The sequence below is a fragment of the Gymnodraco acuticeps genome, unplaced genomic scaffold, assembly GCF_902827175.1.
Source record: "Gymnodraco acuticeps unplaced genomic scaffold, fGymAcu1.1, whole genome shotgun sequence".
NCBI classification, from domain to species: Eukaryota; Metazoa; Chordata; class Actinopteri; order Perciformes; family Bathydraconidae; genus Gymnodraco; species Gymnodraco acuticeps.
In genome coordinates this window covers 298812-322016 of record NW_022990583.1, presented here as the reverse complement: position 1 = coordinate 322016, position 23205 = coordinate 298812, and the positions used below count along the sequence as shown (strand labels likewise).

The 23205-nt window shown below is 42.5% G+C and overlaps 3 protein-coding genes across 6 annotated transcripts; 2 read left to right on the top strand and 1 right to left on the bottom strand.

The window, feature by feature from the left end:
- The first annotated feature begins 204 nt into the window (after positions 1 to 204).
- On the top strand, positions 205 to 4436 carry wu:fe05a04 (zinc finger protein 358). Of its 2 annotated transcripts, none has more exons than XM_034228126.1 (4): positions 205 to 584; positions 689 to 1052; positions 1504 to 2465; positions 2931 to 4436. In XM_034228126.1, the coding sequence occupies exons 2-4, from the start codon at positions 698 to 700 to the stop codon at positions 3726 to 3728; spliced, it is 2115 nt and encodes a 704-aa protein (XP_034084017.1). In that variant the 5' UTR covers positions 205 to 584; positions 689 to 697; the 3' UTR covers positions 3729 to 4436. The 2 variants fall into 2 exon arrangements, with proteins under 2 accessions (XP_034084017.1, XP_034084018.1); XM_034228127.1 differs by having other exon boundaries at positions 206 to 447.
- A 716-nt stretch (positions 4437 to 5152) lies between these two features.
- Positions 5153 to 8751, top strand: si:ch211-79k12.2 (uncharacterized protein LOC568844 homolog). Its single transcript, XM_034228132.1, has 3 exons — positions 5153 to 5444; positions 5731 to 6007; positions 6085 to 8751. The coding sequence occupies exons 1-3, from the start codon at positions 5421 to 5423 to the stop codon at positions 7566 to 7568; spliced, it is 1785 nt and encodes a 594-aa protein (XP_034084023.1). The 5' UTR covers positions 5153 to 5420; the 3' UTR covers positions 7569 to 8751.
- Positions 8000 to 23200, bottom strand: si:dkey-34d22.1 (discoidin, CUB and LCCL domain-containing protein 1). Of its 3 annotated transcripts, none has more exons than XM_034228128.1 (15): positions 23025 to 23200; positions 19872 to 20093; positions 17900 to 18037; positions 16295 to 16346; positions 16140 to 16212; positions 15917 to 16050; positions 15748 to 15785; positions 15226 to 15417; positions 14154 to 14266; positions 13873 to 14047; positions 13684 to 13779; positions 13388 to 13481; positions 12724 to 12761; positions 12533 to 12643; positions 8000 to 9456 (listed from the first exon to the last, which is right to left on the bottom strand). In XM_034228128.1, exons 1-15 carry the CDS (start codon positions 23125 to 23127, stop codon positions 9029 to 9031), a joined length of 2007 nt encoding a protein of 668 aa, XP_034084019.1. In that variant the 5' UTR covers positions 23128 to 23200; the 3' UTR covers positions 8000 to 9028. The 3 variants fall into 3 exon arrangements, with proteins under 3 accessions (XP_034084019.1, XP_034084021.1, XP_034084022.1); XM_034228130.1 differs by having other exon boundaries at positions 12533 to 12640; XM_034228131.1 differs by having other exon boundaries at positions 9029 to 9456; positions 13684 to 13776.
- Between the last annotated feature and the right edge of the window lie 5 nt (positions 23201 to 23205).

The window sequence follows — 23205 nt, the reverse complement described above, 5'->3', positions numbered from 1 at the left end:
CCAATACGTTAATACACATGACTCTGAATTGAGCTAAAGGAATTGTACTTGTACTTCTACAATATACACTGAAGTATATTACATTTTAGAAGATGTAAGTACTTTTTCGAGCACTGTTTTGGGTAAATCCTTCCACCTGTAATATCATGTAATACCGCTCCGAGGCGCTAGGTGTGCTCGAGCGCCCACACGAGTTTCCTCTCCTTGTGTTGCTTCATTTGTTTTCCTAATATTAAACACCCATCTATCTCTATGCTGTGACCAGGTTATATGAGTGTACAGCTAGCTAGTCGGCTATTTCGCTTATCTTTCCACACCATGGTGGCACATCTTTGTGGGGGTTTCCTATAAACGTCGCTCCTGTTTCGCCTTGGGACACAAAGCTAACACGGAGGTTGTTGTATTGTCCTGAAGCCACGCTGTGCCACCATCAGTTCCTCCTGCCAGGTAAGGGAGGTGCATTAAAGGTGCGTCATAAAATGCATTTCCAAGGGAAAGTTGTCAGACAAGCTCGATAGAAAAGGAAGAGTTAGAAAAAAGGACGCAAACCTCGAGTTTCAGCGGCAGATGTAGTCGCTCGACAGGTAAGGGGGACATTACCTGAACATATTGTGTCTTAAACGTTAACTTATAATTGTGAATGCTCATTCAACTATTTTCTGATCCATATCCCTTCGTGCCTCCTCAGCCAGCAGTCATGTCCATTGAATACACCATAGATATCCAGCTAACAGAGTTGGGATATTCGGACATCTTACAGCCGGAGTCCACCTCTGATGGAGAGACACCCAGTCAGTCTCCCCCCTCACTTTCAACCACACACCTACAAAGACTTGACCATCCTGCCGACCTTCCACAGCTAATAACTGATCAGCCTGACACTAGGGAGAAAGATGTCGAAGGAGGAAACACTACACAGAATCATTCAACAGCAATGCAGCAGGACATGGAGGACGACTCTGATGACAGCGATGTGTATGAGGAAGAAGAGGTCGATGAAGACGACGAGGAGGAGGATGATGAAGATGATGTGGAGGAGGAACTAAACAATGGTATGAGTCATTCCCTTTTGACACACAACATAAAGTAGTAATGTATTGTTTAGAGTCTGTCTTAAACAATAATGATATTGCTGATATGGTTTTTGTCTCATGATAAGATTCAATTTTTTGACATCCAAAGGAACCACACTTTTGCACTGGGTGATTATTTTGATGGAGCACTGTCCCGTAGTGGTAAATGTTTACTAGAACTCCACATTTGTCTTATCAAACTGCTGCAAATAGACCAACAACAAATGTGTACTGCTGTTTAAGTAGCACAAATACAGTGCCGGGCTGGGTTAATTTGTGACCTGTTTTAATGTTTAATGTGTACCGCAGGATATAATGGGCTTGGGGCTTGAGTGAAACAGCAGGGTGGGAGATCTGAAACAGGTTCAGGTGTCTTCATAGCATTTCTTAACAAAAATATAGCTGGTATTAATTTCCAATTTTTCCACAGAGTTGGGTCTTTCAGGGGAGTACAACTGCAGTGTCTGTGATCTCCAGCTGTCCTCCAAATTCAAGCTCCAGGACCACATGAATCTGCACACAGGAGCTCGGCCATACTGCTGTGCTGAATGTGGGAAGCGTTTCTGCCAGAAAAAAAGCTACCGAGTTCACCTGCGTACGCATGCCCAGGCCAAGGTGGATGTTCTCCAGTGCCGTGTGTGTCTGAAAGGTTTTCTCTCACCGAAAGACTTGAAAGACCACCTGTCTAGAACTCACTTTGAAAACGAGTTTTACGAGTGTGACCTTTGCAAACGTGTGTTCACTTCTCTGAAGGCGTGTAAAAATCACGTTATGTTACACAAGTCTAAGCAGGATGTTGTATGCGAGGTATGTGGCCGCAATTTTAACTCTCCAAAATCTCTCGCGCGCCATCAGAGAACAACCTGCCATCACAATTTTAAATGCACAGACTGCACAAAGACCTTTACTAAGAAGAACGCTCTCCTGAAGCACAGCTTCTCCCATCTAGGCTTGTTGCCTTACACCTGCGTAAGATGCCACTGCCACTTCCGCCTGGCAAAGCTGTACCGCCAACACAAATGTGAACCTGAACGCCTTCACTGTGTGGCGTGTCTGAGAGAGTTCCCCAGTCAGGAGGCCTTCAAGCAGCACAAAAAGGACACAGGCTGCTGGGGCAACCAGGAGCCTAAAGGGGACGAGATCCGATGTCTGGAGTGCGGGCAGAGATTCGACACTTCTGAAGAGCTGAAGAAACATGCCGGGGCTCACCAGAGGGTGCTGAAGTGTGCTGAATGTGGAAAGGGTTTCCGCTCGGCCTTACTGTTGATGTCCCACATGGGGGGTCATGCCGGAAAGTCGCCATGCCTTTGTCAGAGCTGCGGAGTGGGCTTTCCCCACCATCAGAACTACGACAGCCACCTGAAGACCTGTGGGAAAACACCCCAGCCTGCGGTGAGTTCAGGGCACTATGTTGATGTACAGTATCATTTCAAAGCAGCAATATCTGATGGTCTATTAAATACAGATCATATAATACACCAATACATGAAATGAGTTGTATTAATATAATACACCACTGGATGACAACTTTACACAGACATGTTCCACTGTCTTCTCTGGTAAAAAGATTCAAATCCACTGTGCTTGTTTTCAGCTTCATTATCAACATTACATTATTGTCATCTAGTTTTGTAGACAAAAAGGCAGGGGACATACATTTAATTGTGGAAGCGTTCTAAAAACATCAATATCAAAGAGATGATATGCCAGTTCCTGTTACATGGTAAACATTGTAATTGAAACTCACCGCAAGCATGGGTTATGGGTCTCTCCAGGTTGATTATACCGTCATGTGACACTTGTGTTTTGCATAATTTATTGAGTAACTGGGATGTTTTGTTGTTTTTCTCATTTTAGAGTGCTCCCAAGAAGCGGCCGGCTTCAAAGAGCTCCTCATCGGATTCAAAAAAGGTTGTTGCAAAACCAGAGTCAAAGAAGCCAACAAAGCCAGAAACAAAGCCCACTGTCGTTTTAAACAACCCCGCTGAACCAGTGAAGCATTCTGGGAGTCCAGGACCTTTGACTGGTGTGTCTGGTGGCTCTGTTTCATCAGACGGTTTATGGAAGCTCACCCTAGACAAACAGCCGCCTCCTGGCGTCAATCTCGTTGTGTTTCTTCCTGTCTGTGCGTCTCAAACCCCTGGCCTCAACCTCCCGTCTGCATCCTCTCCTACACCACCGGTTCTAGCTCTGCAGGGCCAGCCTCAAGAAGCTCTACCGCATACCTCCGGAGTGCCGCTAAATGGCCATCTGAATTTGGATAATGGGATCAATCCCGAGTGTGAAGCACCTCTGGATTTGTCCAAGAAGTGTAACTCTTCCAAGTCAGCTCCGAGCAACATATCTCTTCTTCCTAAAAGTGAGCCAGGAGAATGGGACTCTACAGGAGAGGCTAATGGCACTGAAACAAAAGAATTAAAAAATAGTTATAGCAAAGCGATTGTTAAGACAAACCCAGAAGAGAAATATTCAGAAGTGAAGCAGTTTAAAATTGATCCTATGGATCTCTCCAGTTTTGAGGTGAATACAACATCCTCTGGACTTATAATAGACATAAAGAAAGAGCCCCAATCTCCTGGTCCTGATCGAGATCCAAAATCATCCACATCTTGTCAGCTGACTGAGAAAGAAATTAAGATGGATGTTGATATTTGAAACTGCTGATGTAGAGAAATTTGACATTTTGGTAAGGGGAAAATAAAAAGAGTTGTCACATATCCTACTGGAGGGTGTGTTTAAATTCTGCAACAGACTGCTGTACCTGTGGCCCTGCAAAACAAACATGGAGGTGTTATGCTAACATTGTATGCTTTTCTGTCTAATCCCTTTTTCTACCATCCAACCCCCTTTTCTTACCTTATCAACCTTGTATGCAAAAGCATTTTTTGTCATATTCTTTCACTATTAGTGTTTCTATTGCGGGACCTTAGAAAAATAAATATTTTAGTTTATTTATAATTAATAAAAAACATTCCAAACGCTTGCCTCTTCTGGCATTCCTTTTATTTGAATTTCCATATGAAGCGTTTCCCTTAGGCCAACGGAGCAAAAGGGTACTGTAGCTGTTCTGAAGTCTATGCAATGTAAACACTTCCAATTTCTACCTTTTTTCCGTACTTGTTTTTGTGTGAGAAATCCTTAGGTTAATGAATGTGTGTATAGTTGAAAGAAAAGACACTGGATTTTTTTTTAGTATAAAAAAACATTTCTTTATATAGACAATGTGTACTATTTAATGAATGCAGCAATGGTACTGTTCAATACTTTTCTGTCACTTTGTCATTTGCTGAAACTTTACAGCCTGCAGGTATCTTTTCATGTTTTTCTGAAGACAAATAAACAGTCGTCCTTGATGCAACATCAGTGTGTGTCTTGTTGACATTCGTTTATTCTTAATCCGAAAACACATCCTGAACTGTGGGTTTTCTTTGGAAGTTTTTCCTTGTACGATGTGAGGGTCTAAGGACAGAGGGTGTCATATTGTCATACTGATATTTTGTACAAACTGTAAAGTCCACTGAGACAAATGTAACATTTGTGATATTGGGCTATATAAATAAACATTGATTGATTGACATCCTTGTGTCACTCATTAAACAGGAAGACAGCATCCACCTGTACCTGACGCTACATCCACAGCGTCAGGTAAGTCTTTTACTAGGGCTCACCTTTATCTTGAATATTTTATCTTCAACCTAGATAGAGATTGAGACGAGGCAAACACAAATTCAAAACTTACCTTTTGGAACTTTTAGAGCTCTATCTTTTTTTTATTCCGGATATTCGGATTATTGAATATATCTGTCTGCAGATTTTACTTTGATCATATCTAAAAAATAAACAAGTTTACCTTCATGGTTTTTGCCAATTGCCAGACTCATAGATGCTAACCGGTGGATCTAAATTCCTCGTTCCTGTTTCATCTTACCTGTAATACTTAGTAGTAGTACTAGTACTAAATGTTATTGGAATAACGATTTATTTGGTAGTTTGATCTATTGTGATTAAATACCTTCGTGGTTAATATTATTAATAATATATTACATATTCAATCAGTGTTTATTTTGTCTCGTGAACATTTATTGTTTAATACAAAAATGGAAAGACTCCAACTCGCGTCACATGATTAAAGAACCCGGATATACAAAGTCTGCTGCCGAGTGACGCGATGTTTGTAATGGTGATTTAAACGGGAGGAGGCTACGGTAGATAAGTTATCATATGAAAACAGAAGTGCATTTTATTAGGCCTTCATTGAACCTCAGTGTGTGATATATGGAAATCGTTGTTTTAAGCTAAGCTGTACATCCGAGGACGACAACACCGTTTGTTTATATTCATGGACAAATGAATAATAAGTGTAGCGACATTGTAAGTAGACCCCGTCAGTCCATTTGAGAGGAACTTGTGTTTCAGCTAAAGTTAAGCAACATACATCTTTGTCAATGCACAATCAGTTGTACTTTTGGTTATCTATACACTAAATGTATCTGTTTTATTTGTTATATGTCCTATATTCATGTTGCACTATTGGAGGAGCCTGTGACTTAAGTTTTTCATTGCCATATCTACACTGTAGCTAATGTGCACATGACAATAAAGCCTTGAATCTTGAAAATGCATTCAGACTCTCAGCTGTGCCTTGTACTTCTTGCAGCGTGCTCCGTGCTCCTGGATGGAGATGCATCAGTTCATTGGTGACCTTATCACATCTGGAAACTTCTTGAAGGATCAACCAGATGTGCTTACCACAGCATGGGGCGTTGCTGCTGCAACTGCTGGTGGAGGTGAGGGTCTACAGTTCAAAGATGCTTCACTTGTACCTCCACAACAACCTCCATCTGCCCAGGACAAGTCAGAATCAGAGCCCAGCAGACAGCTCCAGTCTGGGGCATCACAGAGGAAGATAGAGCCGGCCAAAGACAGAAGAGAAGGTAAGAGCTCAAAATTATGGTTTCTATAATGTTCTTGCGTTTATTATATTGTAATTCATATTTCTTTATACGTCCAGATGTGCGTAACACATGCACCTGTCCTGGCTGCCCATACTCCACTTCTCCTTCTTCCTCTGATACTTTAAAACCTGGACAATCCATGTCCTCACCCCCACGCTCTAATGCAGTATGCCCCCCCAAAGACCTCCGCAGGACTGCTCCAATGAGCCTCAGCAGTGAACCCAGCAGCACCACACCTGATCTGGAGACCAGGGGGTCCAGCCGGCCACAGGCGGAGGGGGCAGACACTCACAGCCCGGACCAGACTCCTCCTTCCAGAGGGTCTTTGGGCCCCGTGTCCCACCCCTCCTTGTTTCCCTGCTTGTGTTGCCATCGCCCGCAAACCTGTACCCACATACTGAGCCACCAGGAAGGCACTGACTCCCGTTTTCCTCACAGCTATCATCCCTTTCATCACAACCACTGTCCTATAGCGTCTTGTTTACCTTGCCCTCAGCTCTCCGGCCCCTTCCCCTGCTTGCCTTGCCAGCGCTCTTCCCCCCCCTGCCCCCACCAGCACAGACAAACACACACTCAGCAACAAGAAGAAATAGGACGGGCGCCTACGAGCATGTTGTCGCTGCATCCCTGCATGCACTGCTCTGCCTCTTTCTCCAGACCGTCCCAGTTGCTGCAGCACCAGTGCTCTGAGCACGCCCACAAACAATCCGGCTTCCTCTGCACAGAGTGTGGCAGAGCCTTCAACTCCCACAGCAATCTCCGTATCCACCTCAACGTGCACACGGGCGCCCGGCCATACTCCTGCTCGGACTGCGGGAAGAGTTTTAGCCAGTCGGGGGCTCTGAAGATCCACAGGCGGATTCACACAGGCGAAAGGCCGTATTCCTGTGGATTTTGTAGCAGGGGGTTTCCCCATCTTGCAGGGGTCCGGGCCCATCAGAGGACACACACAGGAGAGAAGCCTTACTGCTGTAGCCAGTGCGGGAAATGTTTCACCCAGTCAGGAGCTCTTAAGACCCATATGCGCATCCACACAGGGGAGAGACCCTTCATCTGCAGCTTCTGCGGCAAAGGCTTCTCCAACCGCTCCGGGATCCGCTTCCACCACCGCACAGTCCACGGGCTGGCCCCCCAACACGGAGGAGCTGGAGATGTAGATCGAGGTCCAGCAGGTCGTAGTTGTCAACCTGGGCGCCCCAGGACTTTTCCTGGGCTAAATACACCCAACAGTCTGGATACAAACTCACAAACAAATCCCAGAGAATGTCCTGTTTCTGCCGTTGCTCATCCTGGTAATGAGAGCAAATCTCAGTCAGGGAAAACAAACCCAGGCACCAGCAGAGGGGGGCTTCTGTACGCATGTGAAGACTGTGGCCTGCGCTTTAAGGACGCCCCGTCCAGGAACAGACACCAGACTCTAATGCATTACTCCTCTGAAGGGAGGGAGGAGGAGGGGCGGGGGGTAGAGATGAGCACAAACAAGAGGGTCCCTAACAGTGGTACATTACAACAGGCTAACAACATCCAACCATTAGAGTGAATAGTTCTTAAAAACAAGTGTTGGAATTATGTTTGCGATATAGTTAAGTATCGGACTTTTACATTTGAAAAGTCTTTGTTATATACAGTATAGCACTACATATTTTTCAGACCTAAATTAAGATGTTTAATTTCATTTGTAAAACCAAAACTGATTGAATCAAATATTTTGTAGATCTTAAATTCAGAAGTTCAATTATCTTGTTCAAACCTTAAACCGTTGGATCCCATTGGAGGTATCCAGTTGCTTGTTTCATGTCTATTTTTAAAATAACCTTGATACTGTAATCACACACCAGGTCAACTACGGAAATGTTTTTCCCCTTAACAGTTTTCTTTTTATTGTGCCTTATTCAGCAGTGGTAGAGGTAAGCCAATTCATTATGAAATGTGACAGCGCAAAACGTGTAAAATAATTTCAAAAAAATGATATAACATATGAGGTTCTTTTATTTACATTTTCACATATAATGGCAAACTTCCACGGTCCCCTTACCCTTATTATATAAAAACCCTTTGGATAGGAGAAAGGACACATTTCTATCTTCTTCTTTTTCACTAAGAGTGAACAACAGCGTCGACATATCGGTTTATTTAAATGTTCCTTAGTAATTCTATCTGTTTAAGACCTGTGTTTTCCTTTGAACACATCTTGGCATCATGGCATAGACAATGAAAGCAGGAAGCACAGAGTTAAGTCAAATGAAATTACTGTAGTGACAAAAAACAAGGCCACATATTGGAACTGTTTATGTTAAGGTTGTGTGTCAGGACACAGGGTTGTTGTGCCTTTCTGTGTTATACTAAAAGCATTTATTTAAACAAATAATATGTTTGTTACTATTTATGTTTATAAATGGAGGACACATATCTGAGGAGTGAGAAACAGTGGATGAGTAAAACAACTCATTACTGTTTAAAGCTCAAGGGAGCCCTCTAGTGGTTATTCTTCATCAGAGCAACAATATGAACCACTGTTAGTGTTCCATTTACAGTGCTTCTTAAATGCTGTTTCTTTTGCAAAACATGTACAAATCATACATTGTGAATACTATGTTTAGTGAGAACAAGTAACATAATCAATTCACTCTGTTTGCATTAACCTGTTAAACACACTGAGGCAGACATTGCTGTATGTGTTTTCTGAAAGTGCAGCTGGTGATTAAACATTTCAATATCTCTGAGTGCGACGCCACTGAGCCTGCGTTTTCTTTGTGCATCACGGTATACTTCCGCAACATACTTCCAGGAAGGAAATATTTGTTTGCATATGGTTCTCAGATCTTTGTGCACCCTTGTATGTGCATTGTGCTCCTAAGTGACTTCCCAGCTTCGGATACATCCCTCACAGGAAGTTCAGCTCTGTCAGCATGAGTTCTCTCTGGACAACACTGTCCATCTTAGTGTCCACTCCAGATCACGGTTTAGCTCAGAAGAGTCTTTTTTCTTCCATGTCTGAGCTCACAAAGGCTCTTCATATGTGGGCTTCTGTAGTAAAGTGTCACATGACTTTGGCTCAGCGTACACCACACTGACGGGCCGGGGGCCGTTGGCATGCAGGGCCGGAGTGCAGTAGCCGTTGGACAGCACCCTGTGTGAGGGGCAGTCGTACTGAGAGCGGCTGGGAGACGTCCTGGGGCCAGTGCTGGGTGCTGGTGTGAGAGGTGTGTGTGTATGGCTGTGAGCCAGAAGGCTGCACTCGGTGATCTGCTCACTGAACGGGGTGGCGTACTCTGGCTCTGGGGGGAGGGGCTCGGCGTACTCCGGCAGGTTGACAGGAGTGTCATAATGGTTGAAGGCGAAGGGCGTGGTGTAGCCTTCGTCTGAGGAGGGTCTGAATGTAGACCCGATCTTCTGTCCAATAGCAGCAACAGCAGGCTCTGCATAGTCTGGATGGATATAAAAGGATATTTTAATTTCTATTAATTTGGGATGCGACAAACATTGTCATGGGAAACATCAGAAACATAAAAAAATGTATCAGTGTATATTGGAGAGATGTGGATGTTGTTACGGCCCGTCCACACTACAGCGTCGACAGCTTCAATCTGCCCATTCACTTTGAATGGGGTGACGTCACATTGCCTCGCTTTTTCGCCGAACTGAATTGTGGGTAGCATAGCGGTCCGTCTCCGCCGGAGACGCCGGAGTAGCCAGCGCCAGCCAATCAAATCCCGTTTCGGAAAATCTGACAGCTCAAGCCATAGCCAATCAAACCGCGTCTAAGCTGGGAGAGATATCCCGTCGTTCATTTCTATATTTAAAAAAAAGATGGAGGAGAAACTAATTATCGCCGTAGCAAATCACCCGGTTTTGTATGACCAGACCCTCTTCACCTACCGGGATATAAACCGGAGGAACCAGGCATGGAGGGCAGAGACAGTGGGTGAAACTGGTAGGTTTTCGCCTGTTTGGGGAGTTTATATATATATTGCTCCCATAAAATCCCCGGGGGTTTTTGCTTTGTAGGTCGGGGGCGGGAGATTCATGTGATTGGTTGTTGGTCGCGTTGCTTGAATAAAATCCCCAAGCTTCAGACACGCCCAGCTCCAAGCTTTTTTTGAAGCTGTAGTGTGGACGCTCCGTTACTGTTGGACAGAACTTAGCTAGCTGTTAGCCCCTGTTTCCATTTTTTGTGCTAAGCTACTGGCTGCATCCTTGTGTGAATATAAAACAGGAAGATATTAGAGTGGAATCAATAGTCTTATCTAACTGTACATAAAAGCTAAATGTTGCCTAAATCACTGAAACGGAGACAAATGTATCCGATATTTGTTTGTTTTATACATTTTTTACTTTGTAGCAATATTTACTTAAAGGTGGGGTAGGTCATTTTGGAGAAACCAGCTCGAGTGCGCTAGAATTTGAAAATACACAGCCGGAACAAATCTGCCACTTCCTTACAGAGCCCCTCCTCCAACACACACGTGTGATCCACTTTCTTAGTGTTAGTGAGGACTCGAGCAGCGGCGTTCTGAATTAGCTGCAGCTTTCTAATATATTTTTTAGTGAGACCTGTGAAGACACCATTACAGTAGTCCAGTCTACTGAAGATAAAAGCATGGACAAGTTTTTCCAAATCCTGCTGTGACATTAGTCTTTTAATCCTAGATATGTTCTTTAGGTGATAATAGCCTGATTTAGTAACTGTTTTAATGTGACTGTTGAAACTCAGGTCAGAGTCCATGACTACACCTAGATTTCTGGCTTTATCTGTTGTTTTGAACATTGCAGACTGAAGCTCAGCGCTAACTTTTATACGTTCTGACTTGGCTCCAAAAACCATTACCTCAGTTTTATCTTTGTTTAATTGGAGAAAGTTCTGACACATCCAGTCATTGATTTGTTCAATGCACTTACTCAGTGTTTGAATTGGAGCATAGTCTCCTGGTGAAATTGTTATGTAAATGTATGTGTCATCTGCATAGCTATGGTAACTTATTTTGTTGTTTTTCACTATCTGAGCCAGTGGTAGCATGTAGATGTTAAAGAGAAGAGGCCTCAAGATGGAGCCTTGAGGAACCCCACATGTCATATTTGTCAACTCAGATGTGTATTTACCTATAGAAACAAAGTTTTTTCTGTCCTTTAAGTAGGATTCAAACCAATTTAGAACTGTTTCCGAAAGTCCCACCCAGTTTTCCAGTCGGTCTAGTAATATGTTGTGGTCAACAGTGTCAAACGCAGCACTGAGATCTAATAATACTAACACTGAAGTTCTGCCACTGTCTGTGTTTAAGTGGATGTCATTGAAGACCTTTACAAGAGCAGTCTCAGTGCTGTGGTTTGGACGGAAGCCTGACTGGAACACATCGAAACAACTATTTAAATGCAAAAAATTACTCAACTGTTGAAAAACAACTTTTTCAATGATTTTACCTAGAAATGGTAGGTTTTGATATGGGCCTGTAATTGTTCATTAACACAACTGAAGGTTTTACTACTTCTCCCAAACCTCAGGATAGTAAATAAGTAAACCATAAGATTGAAGGTTTTTCAATGTATGCCTTACTAAGGTCAATAATTAACGTCTGCACATTTCAAACTGGCATTTCTTTATCTTCAAGACTCCAATAGAAAATGCATATCAGCCAATATAGGCAGGAAATATCAGTAATCATAACATATTGGAGAATCCCCACTTATACCTCATTAAATGGGTTTGAAAACTCACTTTGTTGCATAGCATAATCCTGTCTTGATGGGAAAAACGTTTGAATGAATTGCTTATTTGCATATTACGCCGCACTTCCTGGGAAATGCTAATCTTCTTCTCAGTGGCAGTCCCACACTTGGCCAGTTTTGCGCCTCTGTCTGAGCTACTTGGCCACCGACAATGTGTCCTCTAATCACAGGGACGGGGGCCGACAGTGTGACCAGACCCTGCTCTCTGCCCGGGCTTAGGGGCTATGGTGTGGGAGGCCTAGACCCCTACTCAAGAGCCCAGGGAGCCTCAGAGCTGCAGCTATTTTAATGAGGCGGGCCTCAGTGAGGGCTTTGATTGTCTTAGCTTTGACCCTGTGTCCTGTTTATCGCTGGACCTCTCAGTGAAGTGCCCCCTCGCTGGGGGAGGGGACGGGGGAGGCAGAGAGGGGGACTGGTGGTGGTAAGGGAGGGGGGGGAGCTGAGCGCCATTTATCAAGCTCCAATTAAAGGGTCTCTTTCAGAAAGGCTCTGTGGACCAAAGAAAGGAATGTTTATACTGCATCTGGGTGATAGGCTGAGCCGGGGGAAAGAATGGACGGCCCGTGGAGAGAGCTGTTTGCTGTCAAACTGACCACTGAGGCCAGAGACTGTTAGTGGAGGAAAGATGGCAGAGATCACCACTTGAGATCAATAATAAACGATGAAAAGGCGATGGAAAGACTGGCAAAAAGGAAGCAGCTAGCTGATAATAGCAAGGCGTTTTACTGACACACTGCCGCCTTCTGTTGAGAAATAAAACGTTTTCCTATGAATTCTCACCATTAAGAGGAGGGCTAGGTAGAGCATCATGGACGTTTCTCTCCAGAGGGTAAGAGATGAGCTCTGATTGCGGGCAGGAGAGACTCTTAGCCTGGAAACTCTGACAACCTGCTAGACACACAAACACACAGTTAGAGGCTTTTAAAGGAAGTTTAAAATAATAATAATTATTAGAAGAGCAACTAACTTACTGGTGGGTAAGGAGTACTTCAGCTGTGAATCCTTTTTCCTATTAGGTGAAAAAGATAAAAACAATAGTTAAAGTATTGCACATACAGTCCCTGACTACTCGAGTGTCCATTTGTGCCCAATCTATATAGTAGTATGGTAAGAAAACTGTCTAGAAATCCGTCACGGACTATTTGGGGAAGAATCTCACAGTACAACTTAGATACCATGAAAACTCACACTTTTATTTATAGTAAAAGAAGAAAATGCAAACATTGTGTTTATTAAATGCATTTTAATATGATATTTTTATATTTTGACTAAGTATATTCAACTTGTTATGAGCTTATATACTTAATACTTGATTGTATTCGCAGTAGTTTCTCAGATACGGCCATTTTCTTATCATACTAAATATTGTCTTTGGGCATTTGGGACTAGTGTTTTCCCATGTGTGAAACAAATAAATATCATTGATATGAAAAACCCCCCTATTAACCAAATGTTTGGACTGATTTCTTCAAATTGTGATTATGCAAGCCTAAAAAAGACTCCCTCCACCTGAAACAGGTTCATAAGTAGTGACATTATTCTATGTGTTATAAATCCATTTCGGTCAGAGAGTTTGCAAACTGAGTATGAAATAAGATAACTGTGAAAAATGTCAACGGTTTTAAAATACAGTACCTTCGCTTCCACCAGACCCCAGCCATCAAACAACTGCCGCACATTATCAGCCCCAGCACCACTCCCACGGCCACTATCACCGGCTGGCTGGAGCCTGCAGGGACACAAGTGTCCGAGTGAGTAAACAGTTGTATAAGGGAGAGCAAGGAATGCCTTTTATTGCAATGTACACAATGTGGAGTGGGAGAAGAACGTATAACATTGTTTTTACTTATCTGATGTATTTTCTTCTTAACTAGACTGGCGTGTATTTGAATTGTACACATGTGAAATAAAAAAATGATACATGTACATACTTAGTCTTGTCTCCACTAACACTGGGCCCTCTGTGGGGGTCGGGGGGAGGGTGGGCCGCGGTGTGCCCATATTAACTTTGATGGGTGGAGATTCTGCTGTAAAAGTAGGATAGTAGAAAATCAGACACAACCTCACACAGCTTAGAGAGCTCATGTGATAGCTGGTTCTTGATAAGTAGTAATACACACCAGCAGGTGGGCGTGACCTTGGGGTGGCCTTGGCAACGGGACAGCCCAGGACCTGCACCTGAACGGAAGCGCGCCCCTGCCAGCTCAGCGGCTGCAGCCGGACAAACCGAGCCAACACAGGAGGGAAGAAACTGTTGAGGACTCTGTGATGGCCGTCAGTGTAGGCCTGAAACACCTGGGGACCAACCAGTAAGTTACTTATTGACAGAGAACAGCAGGAAGCCTGGAGTACAGACTCAGTTCAGTACCAACCATTTAGGTGAGCATGGTACAAGGCATACCTTTTTTTCTTTGCTGAGAGCACCTTTGTAAAGCTTCCAAGTTTTCCTGTCCTTGCTGAAAAAAAGACTGAAGGATTCTATGTAGTATTCGTTTGATCCCGTTGTTATTATTCCTAAAGAATCAGAACACAACCTTGCATGAGATAAAACATACCACAAAATATCCAATATCAAAAAACACATTTTTGTAAACATTTTAGCCAACGGAAACATTTAAAGTATCCATCTCCCATGAAAACAGCACGTGTGTTGTGCTCTCAGTACTTTTAAGACTTCTCCACCTTGTCTGAAAAAGGCCACTGAATGAAAAGACTCTGTTTTTTACTGATTTGTTTTCTGTTCCATCAATAAGGTCAGGCTCTAAACATTTTCAATAAAGAGAATGTTGGCAGCGGACAGAGAGAAGTAACCATGGATAGTTTAGCTTCGGGACTTTATTTGCTGATTTTGATGGTGAGCAGTACATTGTGTGGGTACAAGAAAAGCAAGTGTTGAAAATAGTGTAAAAGAGAGCGATGTAGTAAGCTACAATTTTGGAAGAATGTTACTAATTAAGGCTTGGTGTGCATGTAACCTTCATTTAACCTTCATATGTTGCAATGTCTCCAAGCATATTGGTTACTACTACTGACAGAAACAGGTCACAAATATAAAGTTCCACTTTTTGAAAAATCACGAATATTTCCACAATACATTTTCCTATCAAACATTATTCAAATAGTAAACAATAGTGTGTTTGTTGGGGAACAGTGAGGTGAATACATATTTTGTATTACTGCACTGGGAAAGTATATGTGGGGTTGACTAATAATTAATGACTGTTGCCATGTATATATGACTTAGGGAAGTCAACCATTGATGTGTTTTTAATTATTGTAGGACAACAACGGAAGTCATTGACACAGAACAATAACATCCTGCTAACCAGGCTTCAGTTGAACAGAAAAATCGTTATTTTTCATGGAATTTGTTAAAATAAAAAATATCGGCAGACATATCTTCCAAAGAGCTTCGCATTCAGATGTTTTAATAAACATATTTTGCACTGATTATTTCATTCAAACATTTGTACCTGTGATGGTGCTTCTATCACTCAGCCCCAGCTCCACCCATGGGTTCGGGTCGTTACCGTCCGCTGCCCAGAGCAGGGACTCATGGCTAGAAATCATGTTTGATGAGGACCAGAACAGTGTGTGCTCTCGACTGTTTTTATCCCAGAAAGATGAGGCATTTAAACCGGAGACACTCAGGATGTTGTTGCATTCTGTTTGGGAAGCAGAGGAAAATATTAATAAATAAAAGTAATTCATTATTTAACCCAGAGTGTTTTTAGATAAACATAATTGACTACGAATCATGAGTTCTTCACTGCAGAGCATTTGTTTGCAGACTAGTTTTCACTGTGATGAATCAAGAAGTTCATTTTGTAAAATCACTTGGATAAAACAATAAAATATGACAGCATGACTTGAACATTTGACTGCAGGAATGTAAACAATGTGTAGCTTGTAGCAAATGGGTTAAAATTCGCAGAAATACTTGGTGTGCCTTTGGAAAATTCTAACAGCAAAAAGTGATAAATGTCATGTCATACCTTGACTGAAGAGCAACTTCTTTTCAGATAATGATCCCCTGTCAAAGAGAACAGTTGAAAAGGTCAGTGCATCCATGTGAAATCAAGCATTAACTCATTTTGAGCTTCATAACAGCCAGTTTAACATTACAGCAATATCTCATTTTGAGTACAATAACAGTAGACACACGTTTTTGAAAGGATTCCATTGGAAAAGGTTGATTCATAAAGTGTAAGACTCCTCCCTCGGTTCACAGTGACTCGCCCTCCCAGAGTGTCAGACGCAGCTCCAGCATGGACTGCAGTCTTGCACAGGACTGAGGTCTAAAGCAGAGGGGGACATGAAGTTCATTAATAACTTGGGCTCATTTTTTTCCCCCTCATATATATATATATAAATGTGGTTTACTTACATCTCTGTAACCCTTTTCCGAGTTTCCCCAAACATCCCCTGTGACATCCTTACATCCAGCGGGGCAGTACACACTGAGAAGCAACAGAATAACACGTGAGAAACATATCACTGATCTACTAAAACACAATCTATTAAGGGAAATGTAAAGGTTACCTCAAAAGATGTGTGCTAGAATGAGATCCTCGTTTCAAACAGGAAATTAGATCTGCAACAGCAAAACAGACATAGATATATTCAAATGAACACTCCTGAGAACTTAGAAAACATCGCCTAAATATGTATTGGTGGACTGGAATAGTATGTTGTGGGATCCAGTAATTTAGGCTTACATAATTGTCCACCACGCACAGACGGACTCAGTGTGAGACGGTTCTAGCAGGCTGCACGGGTGCTATATTAGGGGATCATGGCTGTGGATGTGACTAAGCCCTTTGTTTCTGACTCCGTCACAGTTCACGAGTACAGTGGATGGGCCTCGTGTGATCACAATTAACAGACAGTGGTTTGTATGTCTGAGCATGGGCTTAGCTCCAGACACTGAGGGATTCATAAACAACTCGGGACAAACAGGAAATGATGATACATACTGTACAGTACGGATAACTTCATACAGGGGAAAGGAAATGATCTCTAACTATAAACTAACATTCAGACCAAACAAGTCCACATGATCATTAACATGATACACATAAAGAAATGTGACTTTTCTAATTTAATGAGAAAATCAAGAGACGTTAAAACATGTGTCTGTACACATTACAATAATCTGTTGCATTAGTAGAGAGAGTAATAATATGTGGTGTTTATAACTGATAAATCAACAGCCTATGGGTTGCAAAAAACATGGGATGGTAGCGGGCTTGTAGTGTTAATGGTCCGATGAAGAGGAGGGGGAGGGAAAATAAAAAACCTAGCCCCTCCAAGAGACAGACTGAAGCCAGAGGCCTCTCTCCATTCAGCGTGAGAGAAGGAGTCTCCTCCAGCTCTATGAGCAAACAGGCCAGAGCAAAGACAGCCATGGAGGCTGAATGCCAATAAGAAGTGACTCACAACTTACAAACGCACAACGCACACACTACACAAGGACACATATTCACACGGACATTGGTGATATAATTACACCAGTGTCAACTTGTAAATGAGCAAAGCTGAGAAATCCGACTCGTTATAAATCAGGCATGTGTAAAGTTGAGCTCCACATGCTAAGCTAGAACAGTACTAATTGAAGAAAATGAGGGTCATTGAGGATGGGCGTGGTCTGAGGAAGGAGTGTGTTCAGATGTCTGTGGACAGGTTTAGTGATGGTGATGGCGTCATGATATTTGATGGCAGTCATGATATTTGTCACCGCGGATGGTTTGATCAAGTTGCATCATGGTCTTTACCTAGTCTAGCTTTGAATTGAGCTCTGTATTTAATTTGCCTAATGAATTGTATTTAAACTTTTTAGTTATGTATAACTTGTATTGGCCTAATTATTTAATAATTCAATCTGTTTTTCTGCTTGGTATATGTAGATATATACCAAGTCCATGTTTTTATCTATGTCTAACCCTGACTGGTGTTTCCTCACTGTATATTGAGATTTATAACAGCGTATCTTAAGTTCCTGTTTTTATTCCTAGTAAATGCTTATTTATTTATTTAGTGTTTAATTTATAGTGCGTGTAAGGGGAAGCACTTTGTGTTGCAGTTCCCTTGTCTGAGTACTGCCAAACAGGTCAGGTCTATTGGCTTCATAATAAACAGATGTGTTACCTGGATACTGGTCAGTGGCATAGGACAGGAGGAACCCTCGCCCGGAGCGATGAGGGCCTGACTTGAAGGTTATCGTCACTTCATTGCTTTTAAGTGTCACATTCTTCTGTGATGCATCGAGCTTCCCACACACTGGACCTGGGAACGCAGAGACATAAACTACATTTGTAAAATAACATAAACACAGATACAAACAGCAAACTACATCCTGGTGCAATACAGTTAGTCCCTTTTTCAGCATTTATCAACAGATGTAGATCATTTACAGAAGGCTCTAATATTGTAGTTTTCCGATTCACATTTGTATTGTGTGCGGCTAATGTGACCTGTTTACATGCTTTTGTGTAAAAAAAGCTCTTTATTTTTCTCATGCTGCAGCAGCTCTTTTCACCCTCTGTCTGAAACCAGAGCCCAGTCTGCTCTGATTGGTTAGCTGGCCGGCTCTGTTGTGATTGGTCAACCGCTTGTCTGATGTCCCGCCCCTTATCACGTACAATGTGTTGGAGCTCTAACCAATAAAGGCATGAGAGCTAGTGTCCAGGTAACAGTACGTCCACACGGCAGCGTGCGTTGAAGCTTGCCGGTGGGCGTGTCTGGCGCACGACCAACAGCCAATCACATTAATCTCCCGCCCCGGACACACAAGCACGCGGTTTGATTGGCTAGCGCTTGTACTGGCATATGATTTGATTGGCTGACACTTCCGTCAAAGCTTGAAAAGTTGAACTTTTCTCAACTTTTGAAGCGAGCAACGGAGGCAAAGCGACGGAACCACAATGCAGTTCGGCAAAGCCTGACGTCACCCCATTCAAAGTGAATGGGAAGCGTCTCCGTTGAAGCAACGCACGCTGCCGTGTGGACGGGTGTTAGAGAGACAACAACTTTGTGAAATTGGTTTAGTATAGAAAGAGAACGCTGCGCCCTCGAAATTTTGGACGTCGAATTCGAAGCACCGAATTTGACCATTAACATTTGTTTTACTTGAAATGTTAGATCTGAATTTGATCATTCGAATTTGAGCAACCTGAATATATTTAGTTTGAAATATTAAAACTTGAATTTTGAGATCTGAATTTGTGAACACTGAACAACATACATTGAAATTCAGCTTTTTAAATTGCGTATCAAGATATTTCAGATTTGAATTTCACATAGGTAAATTCGGAATAAAAAAAATCAGAAACATGGTGTTCAAAGTAAAATATTTCAATGCTATAAATTCGGTGTCTGACAACATTCAAATCATTCTGTCTCTTATTTGCTTCCATATGCAAACAGCAGCATCTGAACAGGCTGTAATGTAATGGCTTGGGGAAATTCAACACCACAACTCTAAACTTTAAATGTTTGTTTTTGGCAATGACAGGCACAGATGGTTTTTATAAGTGTCTGATAATATTTTGATAAGGACCCTACTGGGAAATAAAGCATTTCCTTTCACTAGTCAGTCTAATTCCCCTCGTGGCTTCCTGCCATGTTTGCCTCCCATACAGACACGACAGTTTAATGAAGAGCAGAGCCTTGTAGATGCATGTAAGAACAGCTCTCCGTCTGAGAAAACTACATGAAAATCATGAGCCAGGTATCAGGAATCCGATAATAAAACACAAAGGCAGCACAGCAGATAATTTCTCTCTCTGAATCTCTCAGCCTTTATTTTGGTGTCTTGTCAAATATTCATGCCCTCGAGACACGACTTGATACACCTGGTTGAAGAACGGGCATGCGTCTGTTGGGAAATTGGGTTTGCCTCTTCTGTCAATGTGTCAAAAGAATGGCATGCTCTGTGTGGATCCACAATCACGCTGGGAGGACATCAGTAATAAAGACATGGAACATTAAAAGTCTATAAGCAGGTGTTTCAGGAAATAATCGACACAGGAGACAGTAGTCTGTAGACACAGGGATCAGACATCTACCGGCGAAGCTTAAAAAAAAAGTGCCATATCCAATCAGCGGTGAACAAGCTTACCCAGAGTGAGCTCTCCGCTCTTGTCTGTGATGACCAGAGAGCCATTCCTGCAGTCTGGACTGCTCTCGATGTCGAAATCCCCAAACAGCAGCCGCAGCGTGCGCCCCTCTGGCACCCGCAGCCTCCATTCACACCAGGTGTTACTGGGGTACGTTCCCGGGTAGTTCTGAGAGGCCAATGTGCCCGACTCTGTGCCCAGAAGGGAATGTCCACAGCCATTACCTGGACAAATAAATAGATGAATACATAAGGAAGCTGTGGCAAGAGAGAGACACTAGTTCAAAAAGTAAATCCAACATTAGGACAAGTATAGGGACAGATTCATTACATTTTTCAAAAAAATTAAATGTCATAACAGATGTATCTCAATAAGTCATTAAGATAATCAATGTCAGGAAAAGTTAAGAATTGCACCTATTTTAAGGAAAGTTGAAACCAGCTGGAAGTAGTGAATTATTGACCTTTTCCTCATTTTTATTCACATGACTTTAAAATAGCAACTGATTATCAAAAGTTTTGCCTATTATTCATTTTGATTGACTTATTGCTTTAGTTGTACGGGGTACTGTCAAGAGTGGATGATTATCAAAGTATTTTATAAATGATACGTCTACATTTTGAATGTGTGTGCTGGTCAAAGCTGAGCAGCACACGCTTAAGTAAAGCTAAAATCACAAAACCACACACAGTCTGGCCCTTAATTCCCTAAATAAATACACAGAATCCCAAAATATTAAGGGCTTTGTTAATGTACTATTTCAGATGAATAATAATCTCGTGTGAACATGCTCAGCAGACCGGGGCATGTTTATACTCTCGTGAGACACTGTCTGGGGAAGTACTCCAACACAAGTCCTGTACACTGGATTTAAGTACAAAAATATGTTTTGCTGTATACAACGAAATGCTGTTTTTAACAGAAAAGCTAGGCAAAAAATGTAAGTATTTATTTAATTTATTCATGCACTACTTTCCTTTTGAATACTGTTTTTCTTGTATTGTTGTTTTATAACATCCTCTAACCTGCGGTTGCTGTGACCAACGCTTTACCGAGAACTGAACACACAAATATTTAGATCTTCTAACCTCTCTGAGGGTCACAAAAAAATAAGTGAGTCAATTTCCACAGTGGTCATAAAGAGATAAGTGGTGTGGGGGAGGCAGTCTCAAAACTCAGCCGCAAAATGTCAAGTAATGACGTGTTCCAAGAATGGTCAAAACTTCAAAAAGGCTCCAGGGTCCATCCAAGCCTACAGCTCACCCCTGTCCTAGTCGTCCTTATAAGGATCCTGCAAATGTGTTGAGGGGAAACAGGAGGATAACCTTCCAGTCACCCTGACACACACACACACACACACACACACACACACACACACACACACACACACACACACACACACACACACACACACACACACACACACACACACACACACACACACACACACACACACACACACACACACACACACACACACACACACACACACACACACACACACACACACACACACACACACACACACACACACACACAACACACACACACACACACACACACACACACACACACACACACACACACACACACACACACACACACACACACACACACACACACACACACACACACACACACACAACACACACACACACACACACACACACACACACACACACACACACACACACACACACACACACACACACACACACACACAACACACAACACACACACACACACACACACACACACACACACACACACACACACACACACACACACACACACACACACACACACCAGTAGCTACCCTACTTCCCTCAGTTTGGCTCCTAATGCCATAAACCGTAGGATGTTATTGTCCCACCTCAGGTCCCCAAAGGATTCCCTGGAAATGCCACAGCAACACTCTGTAACCATGAACAACAGAGTGTGGATCTGTCACCTTCCGGTGGGGGGCCGCAGGGCAGGGGAAGTTCTGGGTGGCCGGTAATCTTCCCCTGCTCACTCAACCCTGTCACCTAGGACTGTTTATAGTCCCACACAGCGAGGGATATGTGTTCATGACCGTTTAGAACATTCGTAAGGTGAAGTACAGAAAACTGTAAGTCAGACAGGGTGGCATGGAGAGCAGACAGTAAATCAAAAGCAGCCCGGCAACATTGTTTTTCCACTTGAGGCTTTGCTGGCAGGTCTTTACAGGTCCACACTAGCAGAGAGGATGTTCACCTGTGCTACCTGTCACTACCTTGCCTTAGCGGCTAGCCTGTCTTGTGTGTCAATCACAACGTTACAACAGCTGAGATTTTTAACCTTTTACCCTGGCCCCACAAAAGCTCTTTGCATACTTGCCAGAAAAGTGATTCAGAATAAGTAATTGTTGCAGGACTTAATCATCTTCCGATGTGAGGAAACCAAAGCCCCAGAGACAGACGAACATCAACAAAAACAGATTTGTGGTATTGCTGAGCGCTAGTCACAGTCTGTGTATCAGTAACATGCGTTTGTGTTTGTCTGTGTGTTTATGGTCATTATGATTCATACTGCACATGGACTGGACTGCTAATTTGAAAAAAAGAACTGGTAAGCTAGCTGGAGTCATTAGGTAAACATGCACAAGGGAAGAGTATGTAAAGAATGCTACCATGACATCACATCTACCTTTGAGCCTACTTTAATTTAAAATAAAGAGTTTTGCAACTTAAAAAAACATACATAGTAAACTTAAGCTATAGAAATCTACTCTAGTGGTTCATAGTGTAAAAGTAGAATTGACAGAAGAACATATAACTGTTAGGACATGTCACCGAGAACAGGCCTATAATGCTGGTATCAGTTAGCAGAATAGTTGTTGATGTTGAAAATGTAATAGACAGCAGTGTCAATGAAAGGGACCAAGGTTAGCTCAGGTAAAATGCAAGGGTTGTGTTAAAACCTGTTGGTCATTGGTGCTTGTCACAACAATGCTCTAAAACAGTCACTACTAATCATTATTGCAATGTATCTGTTATTAGCTATTGTGATAATGACTAGTAATAGTGTTAGTAGCATATTCATAGTAGCCTTATAGCTAACAAGGTGTTATAAATTAAGTCTGGCGTCTCATTCTTTATCTTATCAAAAGCGTAAAGAAAATCGTTTTTTCTCACCCTCCTGGCCGTGAACACCTACGGAACAGACGCTAAAAGTGATCCAGAAACCGGCAATAAGAGACTTCACAGCATCCCGGATGTTTTCGCACTTTACAAGCATGATTTCCAGAGCTCGGCGTGAAAAAGTAAGGTGCAAGCCCCGCTGGCTCGAGCTTCTGGCCTCAGTAAAAGTTATAGT